Source organism: Micromesistius poutassou, assembly GCF_964030765.1.
Source record: "Micromesistius poutassou genome assembly, chromosome: 1".
Classification (NCBI taxonomy): domain Eukaryota; kingdom Metazoa; phylum Chordata; class Actinopteri; order Gadiformes; family Gadidae; genus Micromesistius; species Micromesistius poutassou.
Window position 1 is genome coordinate 13,842,843 of NC_140271.1, and position 26,489 is coordinate 13,869,331.

The 26,489-nt window shown below is 45.4% G+C and overlaps 1 protein-coding gene across 2 annotated transcripts in view; it reads right to left on the reverse strand.

Moving 5' to 3' along the window:
• Positions 1-24,154, reverse strand: part of LOC311364737 (growth factor receptor-bound protein 2) — a 40,127-nt gene extending 15,973 nt beyond the window's left edge. The window contains exons 1-2 of one of the 2 annotated variants that reach the window (XM_084484335.1): positions 23,962-24,154; positions 22,493-22,753 (exon numbers count right to left, since the gene is read on the reverse strand). In XM_084484335.1, the coding sequence (XP_084340461.1) occupies positions 22,493-22,570 (78 nt within the window). In that variant the 5' untranslated portion in view covers positions 22,571-22,753; positions 23,962-24,154. Of the gene's footprint in view, positions 1-22,492; positions 22,754-23,956 lie in introns of both variants that reach the window. The other variant, XM_084484334.1, reaches the window with a different exon arrangement.
• Between the last annotated feature and the right edge of the window lie 2,335 nt (positions 24,155-26,489).

Sequence of the window (26,489 nt, forward strand, 5' to 3'; positions counted from 1 at the left end):
CCGTAATCCAATAATCACTGTATATGCTGTATATGATGTAATTAACCACAGTCAGAGTAGGGGGTCGGTACGCACAACACAGAACAATTTACTCTCAAATCCCCTGTGAAAACGTGTTTAATCAAATATCAGCCAGCCATTACAAAATACCCTTGTTTCACTTTCCTGTCTCCCTTGTGCAAAAGAGCCTAGAGGACGACCCTCAGAGTCTGGGCAGCCAATCACAGCCTGAGGAAGACCCTCAGAGTCTGGGCAGCCAATCACAGCCTGAGGAAGACCCTCAGAGTCTGGGCAGCCAAACAGAGCCTGAGGAAGACCTTCAGAGTCTGGTCTGCCCAATCACAGCCTGAGGAAGACCTTCAGAGTCTGGTCTGCCCAATCACAGCCTGAGGAAGACCCTCAGAGTCTGGGCAGCCAAACAGAGCCTGAGGAAGACCTTCAGAGTCTGGTCTGCCCAATCAGAGCAAAAAAAAAACAACAACACGTGTGTTGCTTTTACTGGTCAAGCTTCCTAATTTAATTACATGGGCTACAAACCACCATAAAAACCCACACAATACAGGTCACATCCCTGGCAACGCATAGCTCCCAGATAGATGGGTTCCAGGGACATGGAAGCAGAGGTGGAGGAGAGAACAGAGGAGGGAGGAGACACAATGGATTACAAAGAGAGCAGGAAGAAATAGTCCTACCTGAACCCATGATTGTTTGACTGCGAGCATTTGAGTCTCCTCGAACAATGATTAGAATTACAATTTTAGGGTATGGCACAATACCACGGCCGGCCTCTTTCTCGGAAGCCTTTCCCCCTCCACTTAACTTTCTTTTGTGGGAAAACAGGCCTACTGGTTTCAATTATGTGAACTTTAGGGCAGGCGAACACAGACCGCTGGCTAACTATCAACTGAGGTGGAACCTGCTCGGAAAAAACCCTGGAACCCCAACGCAGACTGTGATGCCAACGTTAACAAGGCTAGCCTTCAGGTTCCTCAGACAGGTAACTGTTACGTTACTAAGCAGCCCAAACTGTAGGCTAACTGCAGCATTGAAGCATTTAAGGGGTCCGATTTCCGCCCAGATTTCAAAAATGAATGTCAGGTCCTGCACAAGTCTCCCAGCGCCTGGGATTAAGGAGGAGGGGAGGAGGGGTAATCTGGTCTCTGGCTGGGCGGGCTGGACAGATGGAGTCAGACAAGCTAAAGCCGGCCGGCCCTCTTCCAGCACCATCACCTGATGTTTGGACTCCACCTCCACCGCCATAGAGCGGAGGGACTTGACGGAATAGAATCAGTCCTCCAGAGTATCAACTGTCTAACACCTACCTACTCCTTAATGACATGTTTCTGTATTCACTGTCAAACCCCTACCTGCTCTATAAGGGCAATCATCAACGAGCACCATACTTGATAGGAGAATTCCTGGCTATCTCTAGGGGTTTTAAAAGCATTCAGGTCTAAATAAATTCAGATGTGTGGACATTTATCCGACAAACACGACAGGTTAAGTGTTTTAAAAGCGTTCATCTCTGCCCCGGTGGTGGCTTTGTCTGGTCGTCAACGGTCGTATAAATAAATGCACATACGTAAAAGGACAGAGGCCACCAGCTAATGATAGAGGCAGATCTAAATAATCTAAATAACTCTGTCCCTACTCCCTACTGTGTGTATATGTGAGTGTGAGTCTCTTTTGTTGCTTGCAAGCTTTTCTCAACTCAAATAATGATCCCAATTTGGTGTGTCAAATTGCATTGTCGACATTTCAAACAATCCTTACACTTAACTTATTTTGACACACACCAATTTGCAGCCAAACAAATTACAATTATAATCCTGGCTTTGTAGTCCGAAGCTTTTGATACAGCGGAAAGAGGCTTGAGTTTGATCCCCGGCATCGGACATTTTCTAGATTTGTAATAATTTTTCGGTTTACCTGCGATTACTAAAAGTAGGCGATCACTCTATCAGAGAGAGTGAAATCTGATAACATACCTGTAGGCAATTGTTTCACCACAGGTTTTTTTTTACCTATCTACACGTACCCAAGCTTATAGCGCAGACTGCCATCAAGATGAAAGATCAATACAAATAACAGATAATTACAGGTCCATGAATGTATTTACAGTACGGATGCAGTCAGAGGACTGTTGAGAAAAGTAAAAGGCTGTTCGCTCCACTATCCTACAACATGTACAGTGACCATGGTTACCATGACAAAAAACACCTGATTGTACTTGGTCTCTTATTTAATATCAGGCTACAGCGGTCCAAATGCACTGTGGTGACGTTAAATTTGAGTGGCTTTTTGTAAAACTGAATTCATGCCGGGACCGCCTCAGTACAGCTCGTCGTTTAAACCGGAGTGGAAGGCAGACCAGCATTGCACTGTACGGTTCTGCACGCAGAGAGTGCTAATGGTCTGACGCTACGTGCTTCTGACGGAGCTGAGGGGGGCCGTCAGGTACAACCACTTTACAGCCCGCCATCTCTAAAAAATATGGTTTCATTTGCTTCTCTTTTAAAAACCATTGCTGCAGAGACAGCAGAGACCCAGTGCCCATCGGTGTACTAATCGACCTGGATACGAGATGCCCTCTAACTGAATAATATTAGTTTCTAAGGAAATGAGATGGAGCCTCTCCACTCCACTCCTCTATATGCTTCACAAGTCTGTGAATCGACCTGGATATGCAGAGTCCGTAGCGCATAGTAATACAACGTTGGCTCTATCAATTGGCTCTAGCAATAACACGGAGCACTCTGCTCTCCTGAAAATTTCATATATATTTCAATACTTTACTGGCAAATGCATGGCACAAGGTCAGAATCAAGGAGCTGCTTTTAATTAAAATGCTAAGGCGCCCCATCTTCTACAGCTCTTCATCAATATTACAGTCTGAAAGCCTTCACAGGCCCTCAGTAGAACACACCAACCCCACGGCCCTCAGGGGCCACCAGATGTAATACTAACTTTGGGAAGTAGAGCCCATAAGATCAGAGAGTTGGATGAGTTTGAAGACGTAAACACAAGGCAGGAACAAGAGCTGCAACAATCAACCATTTTCTTTATCATGTAACTGTTTTCTGACGGTGGCCAGCACAGTGCAGACTGACCCGGAGGTTCCTGAATCATTTCTATATTTGCGTTGACCCACTATTCAACCTGTCCACTACTGGACATCTGACCTCCTCTCTCAAAGGAAGCCAAACATTTCCTCACAGATAAAGATGTATTCCTAAAGGTTACTGGACCTGATTCAGTCCAAACAGGCCTAAAAGGATTCAGAGGGCCATGGCAGAAATGTTGAGGGTGTGAGTTCAGAGTGAATGTCACTGGGTGCTGGGTGGGAGCGACACAGTACAGTACAGAGCTGTCTGAACCTGTGTGTGTGCTGAGTGGGAGCGACAGCACAGTACAGAGCTGTCTGAACCCTGCCGATGGGGCAGAATGCCCGGCCTGCACTGTTGACACATCGGCAGATGTAGCCCCCCATGGTGTGCAAGTGTGTGTACATATTGTGTGTGTGTGTGTGTGTGTACATATTGTGTGTGTGTGTGTGTGTGTGTGTGTGTGTGTGTGTGTGTGTGTGTGTGTGTGTGTGTGTGTGTGTGTGTGTGTGTGTGTGTGTGTGTGTGTGTTAGGGTTAGGTGTGTGTGTCAACTCAAAAGGAACACTTCCTGCCATCCCAACCCGCGGGCTCATTACGAACACTCCTGACTCCACTCTTGCAGTTCATCAATAATTAATACGACCATCTTCAATCAAACCCCCGACCTTTTCCCTTCTCAGTACAAAACGCCCGGGTCAGAATAGCCAGGGTACCGCTAAGATCATCTAGTTTCCATTAAAGCCACCGCTACAAACCTGCTCTGACCCATAGAATCCCATCTGTGTGGAGGGTACGTCCTGGCACTTGTATACGGGAAATGGGTTAACCTAGTGATTGTTGGTGCTTGGCATTTGGTTCTATGAACATCCTGCACCGACGGCGCTATATTGTTGTTTCTCTTTCTTCTGACAAATGTACTTATTGTAAGTCTCTTTGGATAAAAGCGAAGAACCAACCTCATGCCCTCTAAACTTAAAGGGCTGATCAGCTGTGTGGGGATGCTGGGCAGTCTGATAAAACTGTCCAGCATCTGGTAAAGCGAGGGGGGACCACTGCCATTCTACAGAGTATGTGGCATTTGTAAATTTCGTTCTGGACAGCGTGGCCCAGGCTGCTCAGAGCACTGGAGAAAGGCCACCCATTTGCTGGGATCTCTCCTTCTGTTCCATTTGAGACGCGCAGGAAAAAATGCACCAAAAATGTCCATTAAATAAATTCCTCTCCTCACCTCTCATACGTCCGGGCGGGGCTGAGGACAGAGGGACAGAAGGACAGAGACAGAGCGACATAGACAGAGACTGAGACAGGTGGGGGAGAGAGAGTCAAAGAGGCAGGGAGATGCCTTGATTGAGGGAAGCAGAGAGAGAGAGAGAGAGAGGATGAGAGCGAGAGCATGATTGATTAAGACACTGCTGTGTAATGACAGATTGCCGCGGTCTGGTAATTAACACGATCCTGGAGGCCATCCCCACTTGTAGAGCTCTCTGATGCCTCACAGCCGCAGGCACACGGTGGACTCAGGGTTAACCGTCGCTTACCGTCAGAGGAGAGGGGAGGCCTCGCTGGGACCTGCTGCACACACTCAAGAGGAGAACTGCACTACATGAGGGGCAGATTGCCAGTTTAACTCAACAACCTTTAGTTCTACCTAGGGTGACATGGAATGGAGAACTGGTGCTACTTGTGTTCTCAACCCAGGTTTACATGGGATCATGACCCGGGTGTAACCCTGGTTTAAATGCTGAGTCGACCTCAGCCCAGGTTTACATGGGGTCATGACCCGGGTGTAACCTGGATTTAAATGCTGAATCACCAGCATGGGGGAAACACTTCCCCTTTATTTTTACTCCAGACTAATTATATTGATTCTTAGTGTTCACCACATTGTAATAAGTAATATTTAATGTATTATCATTTGAAGGTAAATTGGCCGATAACAGGACATGAGGGTGTATTTATTTGTCTTTCTGTATTGACCAAGTAGGGCAGGACAACACTGTGGTGTGTTTGCCGTCACGTCGTAAAGAAATTTAAATCACATAGATTGAGGGCTTAATAAATAATGAGAAGACACTCCCTTAAAACACATCACAGGCGGATGCTAGAGGGAAGTCAGATAATTGAGTCAGATAACCTGCTCTGTAGGCAGCATGCGTTTATACATGGAACATTTACCTTGTAGGGATCATCTCTATTGTTAATTAATCAATTCACTGTTAGAATGTGACTTAATGATTCAATAAATACACATAGTAAGTAAATAACAGCCAATGCCATCAATAATAATTTCAGCAACGTGATGCAGCACTAATCAATCCAAACCCCCCCAAAAGCTCACCCATAATAATCCACCAGCCCGTCATGGAAAGAGTGGTATGATTTCCACCAGGTCACAGAGAGGTGTGAGGGCTCCAGGCTGTAGGATATATTTAGGGTCAGCTGCTCTGGGGGGGGGGGGGGGGGGGGCGACACTGGGCCACCACAGAGAGAGCATCTGTCCCGTCCACACATGAAACCACTCTCATTGTCGCTGGGAAAAAACCGCACGACTCAGGAAGCAGGCAGAGGATAAAGGGCAGAGCATCGCATGCGAAGAGGACAGGAAAAAGTGAGCTGTGTCAAATTGGGGTGATATGACGATACGAGATGGCGAACGATAATCTGTCCTCCGCACGATCAGCCTTTACAGAGAGGTGGTTTAGTATCGTGCTGCAGTGCAGTCTATCAGATGAACTTCTATGGCTCACACACGCATCCAACGTTGTTTTCTCTGCCAAATCTTAAATCACACCTTCTTCCGTAAGGGTTATTACCTTCAATAAGCGTGAGGCTAAGTGTATATCTTTGGTGATCTGCGACCGAGTGAGGGTTAAGCTTTTCTCTGACACTTATATTAGTATATATTAGTAATGCTACGGTGTGTGGCGCATTTCATATACAACATCGCTCACCATATAGCTCATACACTACAACGGTACTAAAAAAGTATTGCAGTTAGGGACAGGTATCTTTTGGATTTTAACAATACTACTTCTCTCATCAATACTGCTCATCGATCCGGTACTCTAATGGTAGAGTTATCGGTTCTTTAAGAAGAAAAAAACATTAATGAAATCATTCTTTATTCTGCAGCAACAGCTTACAATGTTTTGAATAAATAACCATTATACACTCAGTTCTACATTAACATCTTCACAATAGTAGAAAAAAACCCAAATCATAATCAATCAACTGCAAAGGAAGGGCGTGTCCTAGAGCATTGATTGTACTCCACAACATATACGTTGTTACACAGAAGTGTTTTTTAATTGAAAGGGGGCGTGTCTTAACTGGATCTTTGTGGGTCATGTTTCCAATGAGTGCGCTCACACTGCTCGACTGATTACAAAATTAAATCAATTCAGCTTATCATTCAGATACTTTATCGATTCCCTTATTGATTCCTGAACCATTTTCTGTGGGGAAAGAAGGTAGGCCTACACTGGATTTTAGATTTAACACAACGGTGTAATTGGTTCTCTGTGCTGCAAGTGTGAAAGAGCTGCATTGGCTGATGGACCAGCTAGCTGTAGCCTGAGAGCTAGCTGTAGCCTGAGAGCTAGCTGTAGCCTGAGAGCTAGCTGTAGCCTGAGAGCTAGCTGTAGCCAGAGAGCTAGCTGTAGCCAGAGAGCTATCTGTAGCCAGAGAGCAGGCTGTAGCCTGAGAGCTAGCTGTAGCCAGAGAGCAGGCTGTAGCCTGAGAGCTAGCTGTAGCCTGAGAGCTAGCTGTAGCCTGAGAGCTAGCTGTAGCCTGAGAGCTAGCTGTAGCCTGAGAGCTAGCTGTAGCCAGAGAGCTATCTGTAGCCAGAGAGCAGGCTGTAGCCAGAGAGCAGGCTGTAGCCTGAGAGCAGGCTGTAGCCTGAGAGCAGGCTGTAGCCTGAGAGCAGGCTGTAGCCTGAGAGCAGGCTGTAGCCTGAGAGCTAGCTGTAGCCTGAGCGCTAGCTGTAGCCTGAGCGCTAGCTGTAGACTGAGCGCTAGCTGTAGCCTGAGCGCTAGCTGTAGCCTGAGCGCAGGCTGTAGCCTGAGAGCAGGCTGTAGCCTGAGAGCAGGCTGTAGCCTGAGAGCAGGCTGTAGCCTGAGAGCAGGCTGTAGCCTGAGCACTAGCTGTAGCCTGAGAGCAGGCTGTAGCCTGAGAGCAGGCTGTAGCCTGAGCACTAGCTGTAGCCTGAGCGCTAGCTGTAGACTGAGCGCTAGCTGTAGACTGAGCGCTAGCTGTAGCCTGAGCGCTAGCTGTAGCCTGAGCGCTAGCTGTAGCCTGATGACTAGCTGTAGCCTCATCATCTTTGTCTTCGTCATCTTAAGTGTATGAAATGAGGGCAGATTTCATACACTGTTCCCTGAGCCTGACTGCTTGCCGCTGACGTTCTTATAGCGTAGGATAATCACCCTTGTTGACGCACCCGCTGCTCTACAGGGATGAAAGAAGTTCTGAAGTGTATAAACGACTCCACCATTATCCACATAGCCCAGCGGGCTGCTGCAGCATTCGTTACGGCATTTGGGGTTTTAACCTTAATGCCAGAGAGTGAGCAGGAGAAGCACGCTTCAAACTGAAGCCAGAAGGGTATAGAAGAAGGCCACAGAATAACAGATTCATACGGCCATGCCAACCACAGAATGACACGTACGTAGAGCTCCCCAGGCAATATCAACAGATTAAATATTGCAATATTTTGAGGATTATGGAATTCAGTATCACTGAGGGTCCCTGACATAAAACCAATCAGGCTAAGAAAAGTGTAACTATAGCTCTAGTGGAGTAAGGTTAAGCTCTGCAACATTATTCTACACAAGGCTGCAGCCGTCTTTGGCTCTTCAAGTTCAACACACACACACACACACACACACACGTTATAACTTTGCTTTAATGCTGTGGACTAGAGATGCTCTGATTCATCGGATGCCGATCATGATCAGCCGATATTGGCTAAAAATAGCTTGATCGGAGAACCCCAAAAGCACCGATCAAAAAAGATCACTTGACGTAAATTACTCACTTGCCAGTGGCACCATGAGTTCTCCCGTCTAAAACATTGTGCCACACTGCCAGGATTTCACTGGGTCACTGTAATGATGGCAAAGGAGGCAGTTTAACGTTTACAAAACACTTGCATAGCTCAGTATGTGGCAGGCACATTTCAGTACCATAAATACAGCAGTAGGCCTGGGCGATATGGCTGAAAGACATATTGCGATATAACTTGATCATATTGATTGATATCGATAACTATTGATCATTTGAATGACCTAAAAAGACTAGGAATTAGCATGCTGGATTTAAACACTTCTGTTTAACACTTAATATGACCTTACACTATTCTTCATTGATAAATACTCCAATGTCGATACAATAATGAAAAACACTCAAATATTGTCAATAAGTATGGAACCGTGTTTGTGTAACAAACCCAGCTGCTAGATTCAGTGGTCCAGTCTCTTTATCGATATATATTGAAAATGTTTTATATTGATATTGATCAAAAGTCTATCACGATACGATAATTTATTGTTTTATTGCCCAGGCCTATACAGCAGTATGCGCACAGGCACATTTCAGTATTGCATATGACATGTCACATTCTGCGTAGGCTTTGATGAACGCATTGAGCGACATGTTTCAGTCATGGGGGATCCAAAGAAAAAAAATAAAATAAAGAATCTATTGGAACAGAAATGGTGATCGGCAATCAGCAGATCATGATCTTGGTGATCAGTAATCGGGCCCAAAAATGCTGATTGGAGCATCTCTACTATCCACCACAACAGCTGGGCACCAATAATGTGCGTGCGAGAAACAAAGGGCAGTCCATCCTTAAGCTCCATCCCTCTCTCTGCAGCCTGGGCTGTGCGGCGGCGAGCGAGCGAGCGAGCGAGCGAGAGAGAGAGAGAGAAACAACCAGGGGAGAGAGGCAGAGAGTGACAGAAGGAGCGCTTAAAGGGGTCCGAGAGAGTGGGCTTGTGACAGCGCGTGTATGTTGTGTGACATATGGATTGGAGCTGCATCAGACATCTAGCTCTCTGTGTGTGTGTGCGTGCGTGCAGTGGAAGTGATCAGGGAGACAGGGCGTGCTCTAATCCGTGTGTTGGATGGCTGATTTAACTCACATCCCCGTGGGTTCGTGTGGGATCACTGACCAAGTCTGTGGGGATGCAGCCACCTCTGGCCTACCACAACACGTTCCTCTCTCCCTCTGTACTTCACTCACCCATTCACTCATTTCTGTTTAAACGGTTCTGTTTGTTATGCTTCCACTGTGTTTGTTCCTCTTGGCACCCAGTGCTCTCCTGGGTGACCCTGGGAGGGGAGGGCCCTCACTCTGCCTCCCTTCAAAGGCTCCTCCTCCTCTATAATCAAGGAAGTCTTTCCCTGCTCTTTGAGGGGGCCAGGGATAGGGGGTCCAAGGATAGGAGGGCCAGGCTTAGGTGGGGCCAGGGATAGTGGGGCCCATGGATAGGTGGGCTAGAGTTAGGGGGGCTAGGGTTAGGGTGCAAAGGTGAGGGGGTGTCAGATACTGTGGCCTGTGAAGCCCTTTGAGACTGTAACTTCGATTAAGGGTTATACAAATACAAATTGAGTTGACTCCTTGGCCCGACCCACCAGAACTGACAGAAAAGATGGGTTTAGAGCGACAACATGTGTTAGGACTGCAGAGCAAGAGGGGGCAGTGGAAGGGTTAACCAGTCGGCCATTTTATAAAACCAGAGTGGTTTGTTGAGGAATGGAGCCGCGGTGGTTCTGCTGCCAGAGGAACATCCACACACACGCGCTGGGACATCTGTGGGACGTAACCAACACAAAACCACAACCAAAAAATGCAAAAGAACACAAGAGTTGGCCATGTGGCTGCGGTAGGGGACGAGCCAATGAAACAGGGGGACCGGAGGATACCGGGCAACCAATCAGGTGGGCGGCGGCACGGTTGACAAAGCAGAAACCAAACCACTTTATGTGCATTGTGTCATTACAACGTCCATCATCCCAGAGGTTCATCCATTTACATTCAGGGCGTTAAGCAGACGCTTTTATCCAGAGTGACTTACAATAAAGTACATTTGTCAGAAGAAAGAGAAACAACAATATATCGCTGTCTGTACAGTAAGGATGTTCATAGTTAGTGCCAAGCACTAACTATCGCCAGGTTAACCCATTCCCCGTATACAACAGAGATAGCTAGGATAAGATGCTACACAATGCTAAGTATGGCTGAACGATTAATCAAATTCAAACCGAAATCACAATGTAAAATAACTCGATATGCAAATCGCAGAGGCTGCGATTTGCAAAAAATATATGTATGGGGGGGGGGGGGGGATTTGTGACTGCTAAAGACTGGAGATCAGTAAGATTCGTATTTTTTTTTTTTTTACAATTCAATAGTTGAATAGAGATGTTATATCAATTCATCAAAAAAAATAAATCACATTCGGAAAATTGGTCGATTGATTATTTCACCAAATCGTTCAGCCCTAATGCTAAGTACTATTTTTCAGTGCAAGGACATACAACATACAATAGGTGCGTACATCATTCACCCGTATTACTTTACACTGTAACAGCATCAGTATTATTACACTACTATAAGGTTGGCAGTTCATCTTTTGCCTGCTGTGGGCGTGCGTGTGGATCATAGGCTCTTCCCCATCCTGTGCTCAGCCAGAGTGTGTGTCTGACAGGCTCCTCCCCTCCTGTGCTCAGCCAGAGTGTCTGATGCTCCTCCCCCTCATGTCCGCCACCAGAGTGTGTGTCTGACAGGCTCCTCCCCTTCTGTGCTCAGCCAGTGTGTGTGTGTGCCCTGCTGATGAGCTAACACAGAGCAGATGCTGCTCAAACACCAGAGCAGTGAGACACGTCCTCCTGTCCAGCCATACCGACTCCATTAACACACTGGGGCAATGTTTACCGTCCACCCCTCTGCTAGCTCCATGCCGTTGGGTTAACCCCAGAGATGGACTTACATATCCGTTTTCCACTGAACGCTCCGGACCCTGCTGTTACACTTGGCTCCTGTTGGTCCATCAGGCCTGTGTGTGCTGTTGGCCACTGTTGGTACATCAGGCCTGTGTGTGCTGTTGGCCACTGTTGGTCCATCAGGCCTGTGTGTGCTGTTGGCCACTGTTGGTACATCAGGCCTGTGTGTGCTGTTGGCCACTGTTGGTCCATCAGGCCTGTGTGTGCTGTTGGCCACTGTTGGTACATCAGGCCTGTGTCTGACAACAGGCTATTCCAAAGAAATCAAAGACGGATTGATCCAGCATATAAGAGAAGAATATAATTGTCATTTTATCTTGTGCCAGCTACGGGTGGGAAAAATAATTGATTCTTTGACACATCGCGGTTCTCTCTAGAACGATTCCGTCTCGATGCAGAAAAATGAATAATCAGAAACAAAATTAATAAAAAAAAAATAAAAAAAAAAATAAAAAATTTTGTTATTCAATTTGTTCGCCTGCTGCAGAGCGCTACAGAAAACTCCTTTCTGCCTGCGGGTTCTCTGCGCAGAGAACCGACTTTATCTATTATATAAAGTAGAAGATAATTCATCTGTTGATTGTCTTTAGTGATCATCACAGAAGTAGGAAGTGATTAGAAAACTGAGTAGCAAACTCAGATGTGTATATATATTTTTGAAAATCCTGCATGGATATGTACATTAAAAAAATTGTTGCATCGAGATGCACCGATAATCGTTTTAGAATCGAATCGCTGACCTGTGAATCGGAATTCGAATTGTGAGGTGCCAAGAGATTCCCACCCCCTAGTGCCAGCTCTCCTCATTGGCTGAGGCAGTCCACCCACAGAGGCTGTGAGTGAACCGGCTCACTCGGTTCTGAGTGAATTGGCTCACTCAGTTCTGAGTGAATTGGCTCACTTATTTACTCACTCCCTATCGCAGTGAACCAGAGGTGAATGTCTTGCTATGAAATATTGTGATGAAAAAACGTGACGAAAAGATTATTTCTTAATAATTATACATCTAAAACGGATGAGCCCTCAACTTGGCATTGAATGAACGCATCTACAAACAAGGAAATGTTTGTAGAGGAAATGAGCATCCTTTCGTGTCAGTGTCTGCATTCAATCTGACTAAAATATAGGCAACTATACTCCTTATACATTATCATACAGGCTTATGTTTAAGAAACAAATATACCATAATTCATATTATACCTCTATGAAATCAAACACTGATAGATCCAGCATATGAGGGAACAATAAATGTAATTTTCTCTACCCATGATTAAAAGCCTATGCAAACCTATCAGAATGTGCTTCAGGAAAGATCTATAGCTAAACTATAATCTAAAATAAGATCTAACATTCTATCATTACAGTGTTGGTTAAAAATCATCCATCAATCCTGAAACAACCCATCCTGAAATTTAAGAATATCAGTTTCTAGTTCACCTTGCGGTCAGTAGGAGACCATCTAGCTGTCAGACGGCTCCTCAATCCTCACCCATCAGGACATCTCCTCTGATGGGTCGGGAACCCAGCGTGCCTGTCACCACATGTGAAGGCAACACTTCTCAATAGCACCATAACTTATGAAGGAGGGAGTTTGTCTGAGTGCACGCATTAACCTTGCCCTCATCTGCACTTTCCAACTCTCAGATCTTGCCGAAAGCATCCTCTATATCCTGTTTGATTTGGTTATTAAAATGAACATGAATATTATAATTTCTTTACGCCGCTAAGCCCTTTTTGGTTGTGAAACCCTAAGGGCACTGTGAGGTCAGACTAGCAGGTCAACAACGTCAACGTAAACATGAATAGACTAAGAATACAGTGATGCGTTGCACCTTTTAACGCACATCCAGGCAGAAGTGGACCGACTCAAACAGCCAGAAACAGATCTCAAACCAGAGGAAATAGACACGATCTGTCATGGGACGGTTCCTTCCAACAGTTTCACATCCGCAATTGCGTCCTTTGGCTGAGTGAGCAGATGGATGCAGGGGAGAGTGGAGTGGAGAGTTTCAAAATAGTTTTTCTGAGAAGATGTTGCATGTTTCAACAGAAAACATCAAAGGAAAACACTACAGCCTAACATCATTACAATACGACAGTGAAGAGAATTGACTGCCAACAGAAAGCTAATCTGCGGCCATTAGACACATGTTGTCGTGAATTGTGATTGTGTTGTTGAGTTGCATATTTTTGGAGACAATTCTGAAAGCATTTCTCCATGTTTAAATTTAAGAGGATGGGCTCAAGCCTCCCTCTCTCTCCCTCTCTCATGGTGAATCAGTGGGTGGGCAGGATCGATAGCCCTACACTGCTAAGGGGGCACTAACAGACGGGAGGGAGCAGTTCATCAAAGAAGAGGAAGCTTAAGAAGACACAGAACGAGGGCGGAAGTGCATGAGAGGTCCCTGGATCTGGTGGAGGGGCTGACTGGCTGGGATCAGGTTACACACAGAAAGGGCTCGAGAGAGGCATAGAGAGAGAGGGACAGAGACAGAGAGGGCTAGAGAGGGAGGGGCAGAGAGACAGAGAGGCAGAGAGAGGGCTAGAGAGAGAGAGACAGAGGCCGAGAGACGGAGAGACCGGCAGAGTGGGGCACAGAGAGGGAGAGAATACGAGGCCGAGAGACAAAAGAGGAAGAGAGAGAGACTATTAGTTATATGGGGTAAAAACAGAAAACAGAACAAGAAGTGAGTGCTTGGCTTCACTGTGTTCTTGCTCAACCCCTCCACCAAGACAGCGGTGCCTCCGGCCCTGCGCCGCTACAACCCGCCTGTGCAGTTCTCAACAGGACTGCGTCCACAGGAGAGAGAGGCCCTGCCAAACGGGAAACCTCTGAGCACACTGGGCCTGCTGGAACCCCCTACTAGGGAGAGACAGGAAGCTGCCAGGGGAGGTCCACGCAGCAAACAGGAAGTGACAGACGGGTAGTGCTCGCGTCTGCACAGGCACATGTGAACAAACACACGAGGCCAGGCGCTGGGTGCCAACCTTTAGCCTCACCCCGCCTGGAGTTCTACACAGAAGGTCGCTACAGTAAACTGCCATGTTGGTAATCTCAGAAAATGAGACCACACACACAACTCTGTGACGATAATGCACTGATAGTAATCACGACTTCTGAATAACAGGGTCTTCACAAACAAACACTTTGGGGTTCATTCACGGACGGATGTGTATAGATCCCTGAAAAGCTGTCATTTCTGTAACTAGATAACTAGTGTAGAAGTTGAGAACAATCCTCAACACCAGATACAGAATCCTTCCTTCTTTTTCCACAGGTGATTCATGGTTCAGTTGATTCATGGTTGATTCACTTTAGATCATCTATTGCTTGGAATCAACTTGTATGATTCCAGTTATGTGGTCTGAATTAATTCTGAAGTTGGAAGATGATGCTCATAATGTCTGCGAGAAAGCAGTTCATAGTTGTATCATACTGAAGAGTTGAGCGGGTTTTTGAGCATTCAGAAACAATCCATTGATATCCATTGTATCCCACCCAGGTACCCACCCAGCTGTATGTTGGTTCCGTCCCACCCAGGTACACCAGTAGAACAGCCAAGGCTGGGGAGAACTCTCAACAAGTGCACACAAACAAATAGAAAATCCAAAGATCCGATTCTGTATATTGCGGGCCACTGCTGACGCTCACACACTTGCAACGAGACATCTGGTCAGAGATAGCTTCTGCATCAAAGGCTGTCTGATGATTCACCATTCTGAGTGCAGAGCAGTTTCACTAAATGGGGAGGGTGAGTGTAGGAGGGGATAGAACTGATTGGAACACAGCCTGGGGATTCGGTGTCAACACCGCTGCTCAGAGAGCAGAAGCTGCTTTGAGACGCGTTGTTCTTGAATCGATCATTTCACTTTCAGTTTGGATGTCGGGATGTCCACAGCGGACATTTTAAGAGAACTTCCTGACCGCTAGGGAACTCAACCCGGCAGGTCCTTAAGGTTGGAGAACAAAACTAGAGAACTAACTAACCTACTTTACCTTCAACAACAACAAGCCCTTTGGGAGATCCCTAAGCACATGCTTATCATCACAAACAACGTGATTACTCCAGTAACTCAAAGCTATGTCGGCTGAGAGCTCCACCGCTAACTATGAGGGGTCGGCTCTCGACCGTCAAAGGGCATTTAGAACGCTCAACCATATTCTGTTAATTTCATATTGTATATAATGATCCATCATTATCACATTATTGTTTCCCTCATTTGTGAGCCCTACAAAAAAAAAATCTAATAAAATGAATCCTAACACAACATCAATAATAAAACATTCCCCTTAATTCAAGCCAACCTATTTGTTGACAGACACAAGAGGCGCAAACACCAGGCCTGGTGGACACTGACAGACAGAGACATCGGATCCACGAGGGGAGCTGGAGGAAGAGGAGTGAGGCAGTGGAGGGAGGAGAGGAGGCAGGCTGGAGCTCAAGATGGGAGGGGTTCAGAGACGTGTTGAGGAGAGGCTCTGCGTGTCAGCAGGAGGTCATGTTCACTTATTGATGGGAGTGGGGCGCCTGCTGCAACACATGACCACAGATCGGAGTGACAAGCACCGAGGCCAAGAGAGGAGGGCAGCCTGGTGGGAACGGAGAGAGAGATTAATGTGTTCCCACGTTACACTGGTGTTCATGAGAGCACTCGTGTTAACAGTGACAACAGCAGATGCCCACCAACACCGGCAGCACCCCAAAGCCCTTCAATGTTTCAGAGAAAGGCTTCGCTGAGGAGGAACTAGAGCACATGTTTACAAACCACCCACCAATAAGCTGCAATTTGTCATTTCAAATGTTCTCCTCCCCATCTACCGAGTTGGTGTTCAGAGGAGCCGTCAACACTGCAAATGATTCAGGCTATTCAGGCCAGGGCTTGACGCTTACTTTTTTCCTAAGGCGCACATGTGCTCCTAAGTTGAAAAATGTAGGAGTGCATAAAGAACTTTAGGGGCGCAATGAAAATGTATCAAATAATGTGTTATTCATTAATAAAGGGATACGAGGAGACATTTGCAAACAAAATGATTTAATTTATTTGAATACAAAAAGTACACTAGGTTTTTAATTATTTCTGCTTCAAACTGTTTTACTATTTAATAATTATGTATTTATTTATTAATTATGTAATTATTTATACTTGAACTGTATAAACACGTCTATAATAAAGTGGTTATTCTTAGTTCTAAATGCTAAACAAAAGTCTGTTCAGTCTGTTTAGACACAAAGGATGTCACTGGTCCAGAAGCTTTTGTAAGCAGGTCTGCTGGCCCGCTTTGAGCTCAGCCAGCAGTCTACAGCAGGACTGGGATCAAATTGCTCTACTGAAGGCCCCTCCAAGCTGATCCGCATCAAGTCTTCAGTTGTGGACACTCCAAGGCAGATTATTGTTGAATTCTTGATGCAGTTTTGGGCAGAAAAGCCTCTTTCACACTGGGCAGCTGAAATGGGGAGCACCAGCATGATCTGCACAAGGGTTGTGCCTATGGACGATGTCATCGTCCATCGTGATGGCTGACCAACATCACGATGGAGAGCCACCATCGTGATGCCCCCCCCCCCGTCAGATGCACACTAATCCTCCTATAGTCTCTTCTATAGTTAACCTAGAAACTTTGCAGGGATTGCTCTGTAAATTAAATTAAGAATATAATTAATGCATATATATTATATTTTAAATACGGTAGCCTATGCCAGCGACGAGACTACCGCGATCGCATTTCTCGAGGCAGATTACACAGTGCAATGTCACCAAACTATGACTGTGCGGCTGGAGAAAATGTACAGCGAAGCAGCAGCCTCGCTCCGTGAGATCCTGTCCTTAACGGAGAAAGTTGCCATCACCACCGATGCTTGGACAGCGTTGACTACGGAGGCGTACGTGACAGAGACCGTTCACTTTTTTACTGAAGGGGTTGTGCAGAGTGCGATCCTGTAGACCTGCTCAATGCCAGAGAGGCACGCTGCGAAATACATGAATTTTCGTTGCCAAATATTTATTTAAAAACAAAAATATCTGTTTTAGTGTGTTAAATTTAATGGTTTTATATCTTAAACAAATTCAGTTGCAAATAGGAGGCGCGCAGCATCAATATCCTACCTAAAAAAAGTAAGTCGGCCAACACAGACACATTTTGCAGATTGTAAATTGACATGAGACATTGTAAACATTCACAATCCTGCTCTATGCTATGCTCTGTGATATTTTGTTTATCATCATTTCTATTAACTTCTGCGTGGAGCACACGCAACAGTTGTCATTCTCAAGGCGCATAAAGTGGTCATGTAGATCGGTCGTCTACCCGTCTATTGTGCGTGTCACACAGGAGCAAATCTTGCACACAACGTCAGTCGTGTCCCTTGGCTGTCCACTCTCATCAGGTCTCTAAATCCAAAAAAATGCCAGAAAAGCAAAGTAGTAGGCCTACCTTTTTTAGCAACCAGTGCCATTGTTTCAACTCTTCCCCCCCTCCCCTCCGCCGACGATGTTATCGTCCATCGTGATGTTTTACTGTAAATATCGTCACCTGCCAATTTAGGGGACATTGCCCAACCCTAGCTTGGGCTGAATTTTGTAAAACTTTTTATTCGCACACATGCTACTAAATACATTTTACATTTCATTTTTAGTCGCAAATGCGAGTGAAACGCTCGCACTGTCGAGCCCTGCAGGCATATTTTTAATATTGCAAACACAGGCTTTTACAAACCGGGTATTCAAATGAGAGCAGCATTTTGCATTTCCTAAACTAGAAACCCCAAGACATGCTGAAACCTTCCCCATTTGGCCCATCTGTGGGCATTATGGAAAGCACATGACACAATGTGAAACTGTGCTTGTGGTACAACTCCACACCACCTCAGATACAAAATCTCAATCATCGGCTCTCTTATCATCTGCACACATCTGGCCCGAAGTACCGTGGAGACACCGAGGAACAGGGTGGATGTTTGAGGTCTAGTGCTCAGATCGCTCTACTGATGGAGAGGGAAAGGGTTCACAGGTCACAGAGAAAGACATCAGTAGGAATAAAGAACAGAATTAAAAGCTTAATTAAATATACTATTTAAACAAAGTATCAGTAATATAATAAAAACATTAAAGAAAAAAATACAAATATAAAACATGATGCATCTTATATAGTGGCTCAGAATTCCTGGACATTACACATTCAATTGAATGTGAAATATTGAGACTTTAACCAAGCTTCCACACACCAGACCAACTATTTCAACCATTGACTCCAACAATGTGAACCAGCCTTGAATACTCGTTAGACTCCATTCCCGTTCTGTAGTGTGAAGAGTCTCCTTGGGCCCTGGGCTCGGACCGTAATCAGCCTAATGGCCTCCGGTCCACCTTGGGCCTGACCAGCCTCAGCTCAGAGCTCAGGCTAAGAGCTTTTCTGAAAGGCCATTGGATTGACGCGGATAGACAGGAGCCCTCTGTCCACCTCTCATCATCCACCCTTTTACTCAAAGTTCAGAGTGGGAAATAAATGAGCAGACAATCCCCCGCGTGGAACTCTTGAGTCATACTATCGTCAACACATCCGATGAAAAGATTTGATAAGACTCATCTAATCTGCAGTAGGCCCTATCCAAGACCAGTGTGTCTCATGAGGAAAGGGCTGATAACAACCATGGAGCTAAAGCTAAGGCTACAGGACAGGCCTTGGCATGGAGTTAAAGTATCACTGAGGCTCAGATCAATGACTGTGACGTATGGACAGACAGGCCTCAGTGTGATCGCCCTGTAGGGCACATTTCAAAGGGGCCACGGCCAATCAACTCAGGGGAACTTAAAACATTTTGGTCTGGCAAATGGATGAGTTCTGAATCTAATTGACAAATACTAGATACAAATGGATGCGAGCCATTCTGCCGCTCTGAAACTGAAAGACATTTTACCAAATAGTCTTACGGTCCAGTTCCAGGAAACGTGAATTTTCTTCACAAATTGTTTGCATGTTCTTCACCTTGTACAGTCATACTGTGACTGATAATAGTCGTTTCTTGTCGTAGGGGTCTCATCTCAGCGTGCTGAGTGACAAAGCTCAGCTTTCGGATGAATACGCTCCCAGCCAACGACAGTGTTCTGAGCTGGAGCTGGGCTTTGCTGACAGCCTACACAACACCCGCATGTGCTATGACTCAACGCGGTTTACGGTTGAGGCTTCAATGCTCAAATAGACAGGGTTACGATATGACGATATACACACGATATACAGGTTACGATATGAGGATTCTGATTTCACCCTGGTCTGATGCCGACTAAAGAACATCTTCAACGAGGGTCAAACAAACACTTCACCTCAGAACGCTTCAGGGAAAATATACTGTTACTCAATACAAACATCGGTGTGATTCAAGTGCGTTAAGTAAGTATTTTCCATATATCTTGTGTGTGGAAGCTCGGCATAAGTTGTCAAAGTGCTCTGAGTAGCCATAATGACCAGCACAGTGCGGTGAACGAAAAATACTTTAAATATCAGTGACCCATTTCACAATCCAGCAAGGATTACAGAACGGAGTGGAAGTATGAATAACTTTGGTCGGTGCAAGTGTCACATATATCTGTGACATATATCTGTGTCCATCACTGGAGAATCCAACCCATTTCTCAGGAAGTGCAGTTTGTTCATGTATCTCATGCATCAGATAAACACAACCAGCCTTCCTCGGAAACAGTCAACCCAGAAGAAGAAATTTCAACTACCGTTAAAGTGCAGTTGATAAAGTGTGCGGGGAGCCTGTGGCGTCTTGTGTAAGACAGATTGCAGAGCAGCAAAGCGATGCGTGCTGACTGGATGCCAGGTCCGAGTCTGCAGCCCGTTCAACTGACAAACACTCCTGCTCAACTGTCACGTCAGCAGTTTTTCTGGTCCCCCAGCGTTTAGACTAAAAGCTGTAATCCGCAGCGAGGCTCTCGTCAGTTAAACTGGCCTCCTGGCAGGCGACTGAGTCACACACTTTGAGTTTCTTCAGACCAACTATTCACCAGTATCTTCACTAGACCAGCAGGAGACAACTGTACACCCGAAAGATAGAAATGGAAGACCCCAAAAATACTGATCAGTGTTATTTCACTTGTCTAAGCTCTCTAACTGGGAGAAGGCGACTTAAAGGGACATCTTACAGAGGAGAGGGAGAGAGGGAGCCAGCAACAGGGAAGAGCCAAGATGGCCACCTGTATCCTGTGTTGTGGACCTTTGTTAAGAACTCCTACTTAATCTGATAGCATAACACAGCTATGCTATCAGACTTAATAAATGTCCAGAGCATAGCTGTGCTATGCTGGGAGGCTGCTCTCAGTTCATGTTCATGACTTATCTGTAGCGGCCATACTGTTGAGCACATCGGCTTAAAAAACGTTTTCTAAATAAACATGACTTAAATACATAGCATACCTCTAGCTGCACCTCTGGGCAGGTCGACCTCCCGTCCCAATTAGCCCGTTACTCACAGTGAACCGACACACGGTAAAACAGGGACATGTGTTCCAACGGAGGCGTTTTCGTGTGTGTGTAGCTTCTTGGCAAACACACATCCAGGTGTGGACACATTTCAACACCCACATGGGGCTCTGACATCCGTGGTGCTCTGACCTCCATGGTACCCCATCCCTGCCCCGGTACCTGGGCCTCAACAGAGGGAGTGTGCTGTCTGAACCTCATTTTTTCATTATGTCTCATTCATGTCATTTTTGCTTCTGTTGCAATTAAAATATATTTGAGTTATTAAAATGACCCAAAGATCCTCATTGGTTTTGTATTCTAACATTATAAAATGACTCTTAAACTTTTGGTTATAGTGTAGTACAGTTTGTTTGTTCACGTTACTAAGCATTTAAGACGGCAGTTACCTTGGATCAGCAAGGTTGTCAGTGATGACAATCTTGTACTCTGAAGGCATCTTCAAGCCATCCACATCCGCACTTAGAGCAAGTGGCAGCTTCTGCTTTTTTCCTTTGAACTGAAATAATGTTCTAGAGGGGGAGTCCCAACACTGGTTAGGACATTGTTCAGCTGTAGAGACTGGTTGTAACTGGGAGAACTTTAAACCATTGGTTCTCAATCTAATCAGGTGGTCATATTGACAGCTTGTGTGCAACACATTTCTTATTGTTCGGTCCATATGTGCTTTGTTTTTTCTCCTCACCATCATCCTATCTCCCTGCACCAAAAGCCTGTTGGCCTGCTATATGCTAATTCATAACCAAGTGTTTAGTTATTCAAATAGACCTTCTGAAACAAAGATTATCGGCAACTTGCAATTTGAAAGTGTGAATTCTGGCCACCAATGAATAAAAACACTGCTCCTTTTTTTATAGCACATTCATTACTATCTGTTAATGGTTAATGACTGATGAACGAGTGTCGGTTATCTTGATAACACAAGGCTTGGCATCCCACTTCTATATATACTTCAACATCAGGACTACAGGTCAGAGCAGGAAGACACACTCAGAGCAGCTTCCATAACCCGCCTTGACAAAAGAGCTTTTCAGATTTTTGCAGCCCGCAGCTAGCAGAGTCCTCTCTGGGAATTATGGCCGCCCGAAGGCAGACTCTTCAGCATAAGGACAAGTGACCTAAAAAAGCTCAAAGAGAAGAAAAAAAAAAATCTAATCTCTAAAGTGAGGCGGCATCAAAGGCTGATTTATATGAGCACAAAGTCTCTCGCTAGCTCACACGTTTCCTTGAAACACAGAGGAAATAACACACACACACACACACACACACACACACACACACACACACACACACACACACACACACACACACACACACACACACACACACACACACACACACACACACACACACACACACACTAAGCGGGGGGGGGGGGATTATTAAGATTGCATTTAAATCCTAAACTCAGGGAAAGTCACTGTAGTTCTAATATTGTGCAATCTCCTCACGGAGGATAAGGTGAAGAGATAGAATCTAAAATCAAGCAGATTATCTTTTCCCCCAAAGAGAATAAAGTCAGCGTTTGGATTCAAAGGTTCATGAAACTGTAATGACTGAAATAGTCACAGAATAGTGTCGCATGTGGATTAGTTTCCTGGTTCTACTCGTCATGCAGTTAGGTTGGGATCGCTGCCCAATATTTCCTGAATACAGCCTGATCAGTTTCACACAGTAGTTAGTTTCCACTTTCTTCAGAAAGGCATGTAACTGGGAGGAGGAGACTGTTTCCCAATCAAAAGCACATAACAACCCACTACTCTCTGATAGGCTGAAACTGTGCTGGGTGGTGATGCTATCAATGCCATACATGTCATGCAGAGTCATGTGCATGGCTGCTGTTTCCAGGGTTCGGGACAGAGTTGTGACACTTCATTTTAAATACAAACAGTGTTTACCTTGAGCACCTCCCCTCGTTTAAAGCTGAGCTCGTCATCCGCGGTTGCTTTGAAATCATATTTGGCGATGGCCTCCATGGTGTTCTGGTGCAGGTAGGAACCTGTTTGGTTGAGGTCGTAGATGCAGGCGTCTGGGCTCAAAAATATGAAAAAATATACATCCACGGAGCTGTGGTCGGCTATTCCACTCCGAGTCTCTCCTCCCGACTAGGACCCGTTGTCTCAGGGCTGAGGCCTCACATACAAGTCAAGGGGACGCACCTGCAAAACAAAAACTACACTTCAGACAAACATCCAGTCGGCGAGTCAAACAATCTACATATCTAGCAACGTACAACCATTCGTACACACATTCACTCACAGACGGCGGTGACAACCATGCAAGGCGGCAGCCAGCTCGTCAGCCAGGAGCAGTTAGGGTGAGGTGTCTCGCTCAGGGACACCTCAACACTCAGCTAGGAGGAGCCAGGGATTAAACTAGCAACCTTCCAGTTACCAGTCAACCTGCTCTACCTCCTGAGCTACTGTCGCCATAATCTAATCAAAGAAAACAATTAAAGCCTCTTGGTCCGTATTGGCTTGGCCCTTGGGGTGACCTCCATCCCTGACGGACAGGTCCCTAACGGCCTGTCGACGGGCAGCTGGTCAGCACTGGTTCCCAACACGTAAATTGGTTTAGTGGTCCCCTTTAAGTGGATGAGGCCAGCACATCGCTTTAGCTAATGGTATTCTGCAGCTCAGCTTTAATGGCATTGGGGTGATTGCGTAAACAAGAGGGCAACTTTGACGTGAATTAGGTGATTGAAATAAATGATACCACTCAATATTAATAATCGGAATAACGTGTAATTCTGATCACTATTTGAGGTGACCACTCAAAGTGGTCCATGCAGTACAGTGTTATGGTTAAATTATCTTAAAAGTTATTGATAGGCAGGATGATGAAGCCTGTTATTGTTATCCTGAACTGGTCGGGGGTCGAATATTGAGCCATAACACATCTGTATGAGAACAACTCACACACACAAAAATAACATCAGTTGAGTGTCCACAGGAAGCCTTCTCATGGCCAGGAGCAGGACTGCGCCCAGTGAAATGAGGAGCTAGCCTGGACCATCCCAGCTCTGTCCCCCCACCCCATCCCATCCCAGTAACACCAGTAAAACCAGTGAGGAGCTAGCCTGGACCATCTCAGCCCTGTCCCCCACCATCCCATCCCAGTAGCACCAGTGAGATGAGGGCTAGCCCTGTCCTCCTGCATCTTATCCCAGTAACACCAGTTCACCAGTAAAACCAGTGGATCCAGATCCCGTCTTCTTCTCGAACCCCGAATATTGAACCCCAGAGGGGTCCCAGAGGGAAGCTAAGCTAAGTGGAGGCTAGCCGTCACAGGCTAGCAGCTAGCCCCTGACGGCTAGCCTCCACTTAGCTTAGCTTCCGTCGTCAGAAGAAACAAACCTTCACCTTACGGGTCCGCGGAACAGCGCCAGGACAGATGCTGCGTTCGAATCCCACCTCGGTGTTGGATCGACGCCCGCGGGATGCTATCCGGGCTTCGGTTGTGTCTCGAAAAGATTAACGAAATCGTGCGTACGCCTTAAAAAAATCGCTTTCGCCCGAACTCGGAGCCTCTGAGAGTGGCTGCTGCTGGGAGGAGGTCCGTCCGCGCGCACATCCGCTTTCTTCACAATAAAAGCCTCTAGAACGGCTGCTGCTGGGAGGTGGTTTGGTGGCTGACTTCCGCTTCCTTTCACAATAAAAGCCTCTACAACGGCTACTGCTGAGAAAATATTTGGTGGCTGACTTCCGCTTCCTTTCATAATAAAAGCCTCTGCAACGACTGCTGCTGGGAGGAGGTTTGGTGGCTGATTTCCGCTTCCTTTCACAGGAAAAGCCTCTAGAACGGCTGTTGCCTCCTTTCGCAATAGGAGCCTCTAAATAAATATAATTAAAATATTTCTACATTTATTTAAAAATAAATAAATAGGAGGCTGTTCTAATAGCCGTTCTAGAGGCTTTTCCTGTGAAAGGAAGCGGAAATAAAAAAAAAATAAAGGGGTGTCTACGTTTATATATTTTAAACTATTTCAACACAATAAGGAACTACTTTTTCTAACCCATTACACATGCACCCTCTGTGTGTAGCCTCCATGTTTAGTGCTGGTGTGAGAGTGCTTTTGGCATTTCAGCCAGCGGTGCCATCCTCCTCCTCCTCCTCCTCCTCCTCCTCCAGGGTTCAACTGTTGAGAACACACGCACCTCATCTAAACCAGCGATTCCAACGATTTTTTTAAAACATATTTTAGAACAGAGGTTATACGAATCATGTTATTTCCTCCTACACATAGACATAAAATGTATAAATATGCAACTAAAACACTGTCAATCAAGCACTGTAAATGCACTGTTCTTTTGCACTACTTTTGTGTTTATTGAAGTCTCAGGTGACTTTTTTTGTGTTTCTCTTATAAATTGTAGAAGGGAGCCTGAGACTCAAGCAATTCTTTGCTGTTGCTTAAAACCTAAAAATTATGCATCTAAGGCATTCAAATTGACTACCCGTCCTCCAAATATTTGTATGACTATGCCGGTCCTTGGAACAAAAAAAGTTGGTCTGGGAAAGGACGACATCTAGCGATGCATCGTGACCCCTGTGAATAAGTAACATATTATGGATTAGGAAGAATGATGCGCAATTGAGTTTTTTTTAGATCCTTTATTTATTCAGACTGGTTCTTAATTCAACTTTTTATGACCAATGGTGTTATTATAGGCTACTCTGACCCAGGGGCGTAGCACCAAAAAAAAAAAAGTATTAGGCCTACCAGCAGGCAGCTAGGATGATATAGCCATTTTGTAATGGAATGACGTCTGCGGCTAACTAGCCTATATGCCATAGGTTATTATTTATCATGTAGCCTAATAACGGCTTAGTATTAATTTTATATTAGGTTGCTTTAAATCCGTAGCCTGCTGTTGCAATATTAGCCTACCGTACACTTTATTTATCCTTTACCTTAATACGCAAGGCCTCATCATTTGAAAGTGTAGCCGATTGTCTGCTCTTGCTTTTGGTTGTCTCTGTTCGTTTTAGCAACGATAACGGAGTTAAGAATGGGGTTTCATCTTGTGTGTTTAAACGTTTGTGCTCACCTTTCTTAGAATATAATAGTTAGTCAGAACCTGACTTCCTCAATTTTATCTATACCCTGTCTTTCTTCACCTTTCTCTTCTGAGAGCCAGACTTCAATTCATTTAACTGTGGCTGTGACATATTGCCGCATGACATTTAATTATGTTATTAAACTATTTGAGCAACAATCAAAAAATAAAAAAAAGGAATTTTTTTATTTTTTATTTTAATTTCCCATGGGCCCCCCCAAGCCTGTCCCACGTACACCCGCAGTCCGTCGGCCCTGCTCTGACCCGAGAGGCGCTCTACATGATCTGACTAGTACATGATCTACTAGTTGAAACTATTAGAAGAAAAGTGTTATTTTCTGTTCTGAATGACTCGGACCGGAAGGGAAGTCCTGTGTTCATGTCTAATGTTAGATGTGATGTTGAGCCGTGCAGGTCTCCTGTGAAAATGGAGACTCAATGATCACTAATATTATGAATTTTCCAATATGGAAAACGACATAGAACGACACTAAAGTTGACGCACAGAAAAAAGAGCTCAAAAATCAGTTGTAGACATTGAACAGCGTGGAATAACTGATGTTGATTCACCGGGAGAGGTTGTTGGAGGAGCTTGGAGACGCGGCGTACATGCGCACCTGTTGGATCACAGGACGCGCGGGAACGCATCACACTGTGGAGGGAAACGCAGTAGGCATAATCTTTTCTGTGTTCCTCAGTAAAGAACACTAGTGGTCTGTGCGCTCCGGGGATGATGGCCCGGTTAATTTCTGGACTGTTTGGAGAATCGTAATGGAGCGGACAGATTGACCAGACGCGTTTGGAGTGTTTCTCTGCACGCCAGTCCGAACTGAAG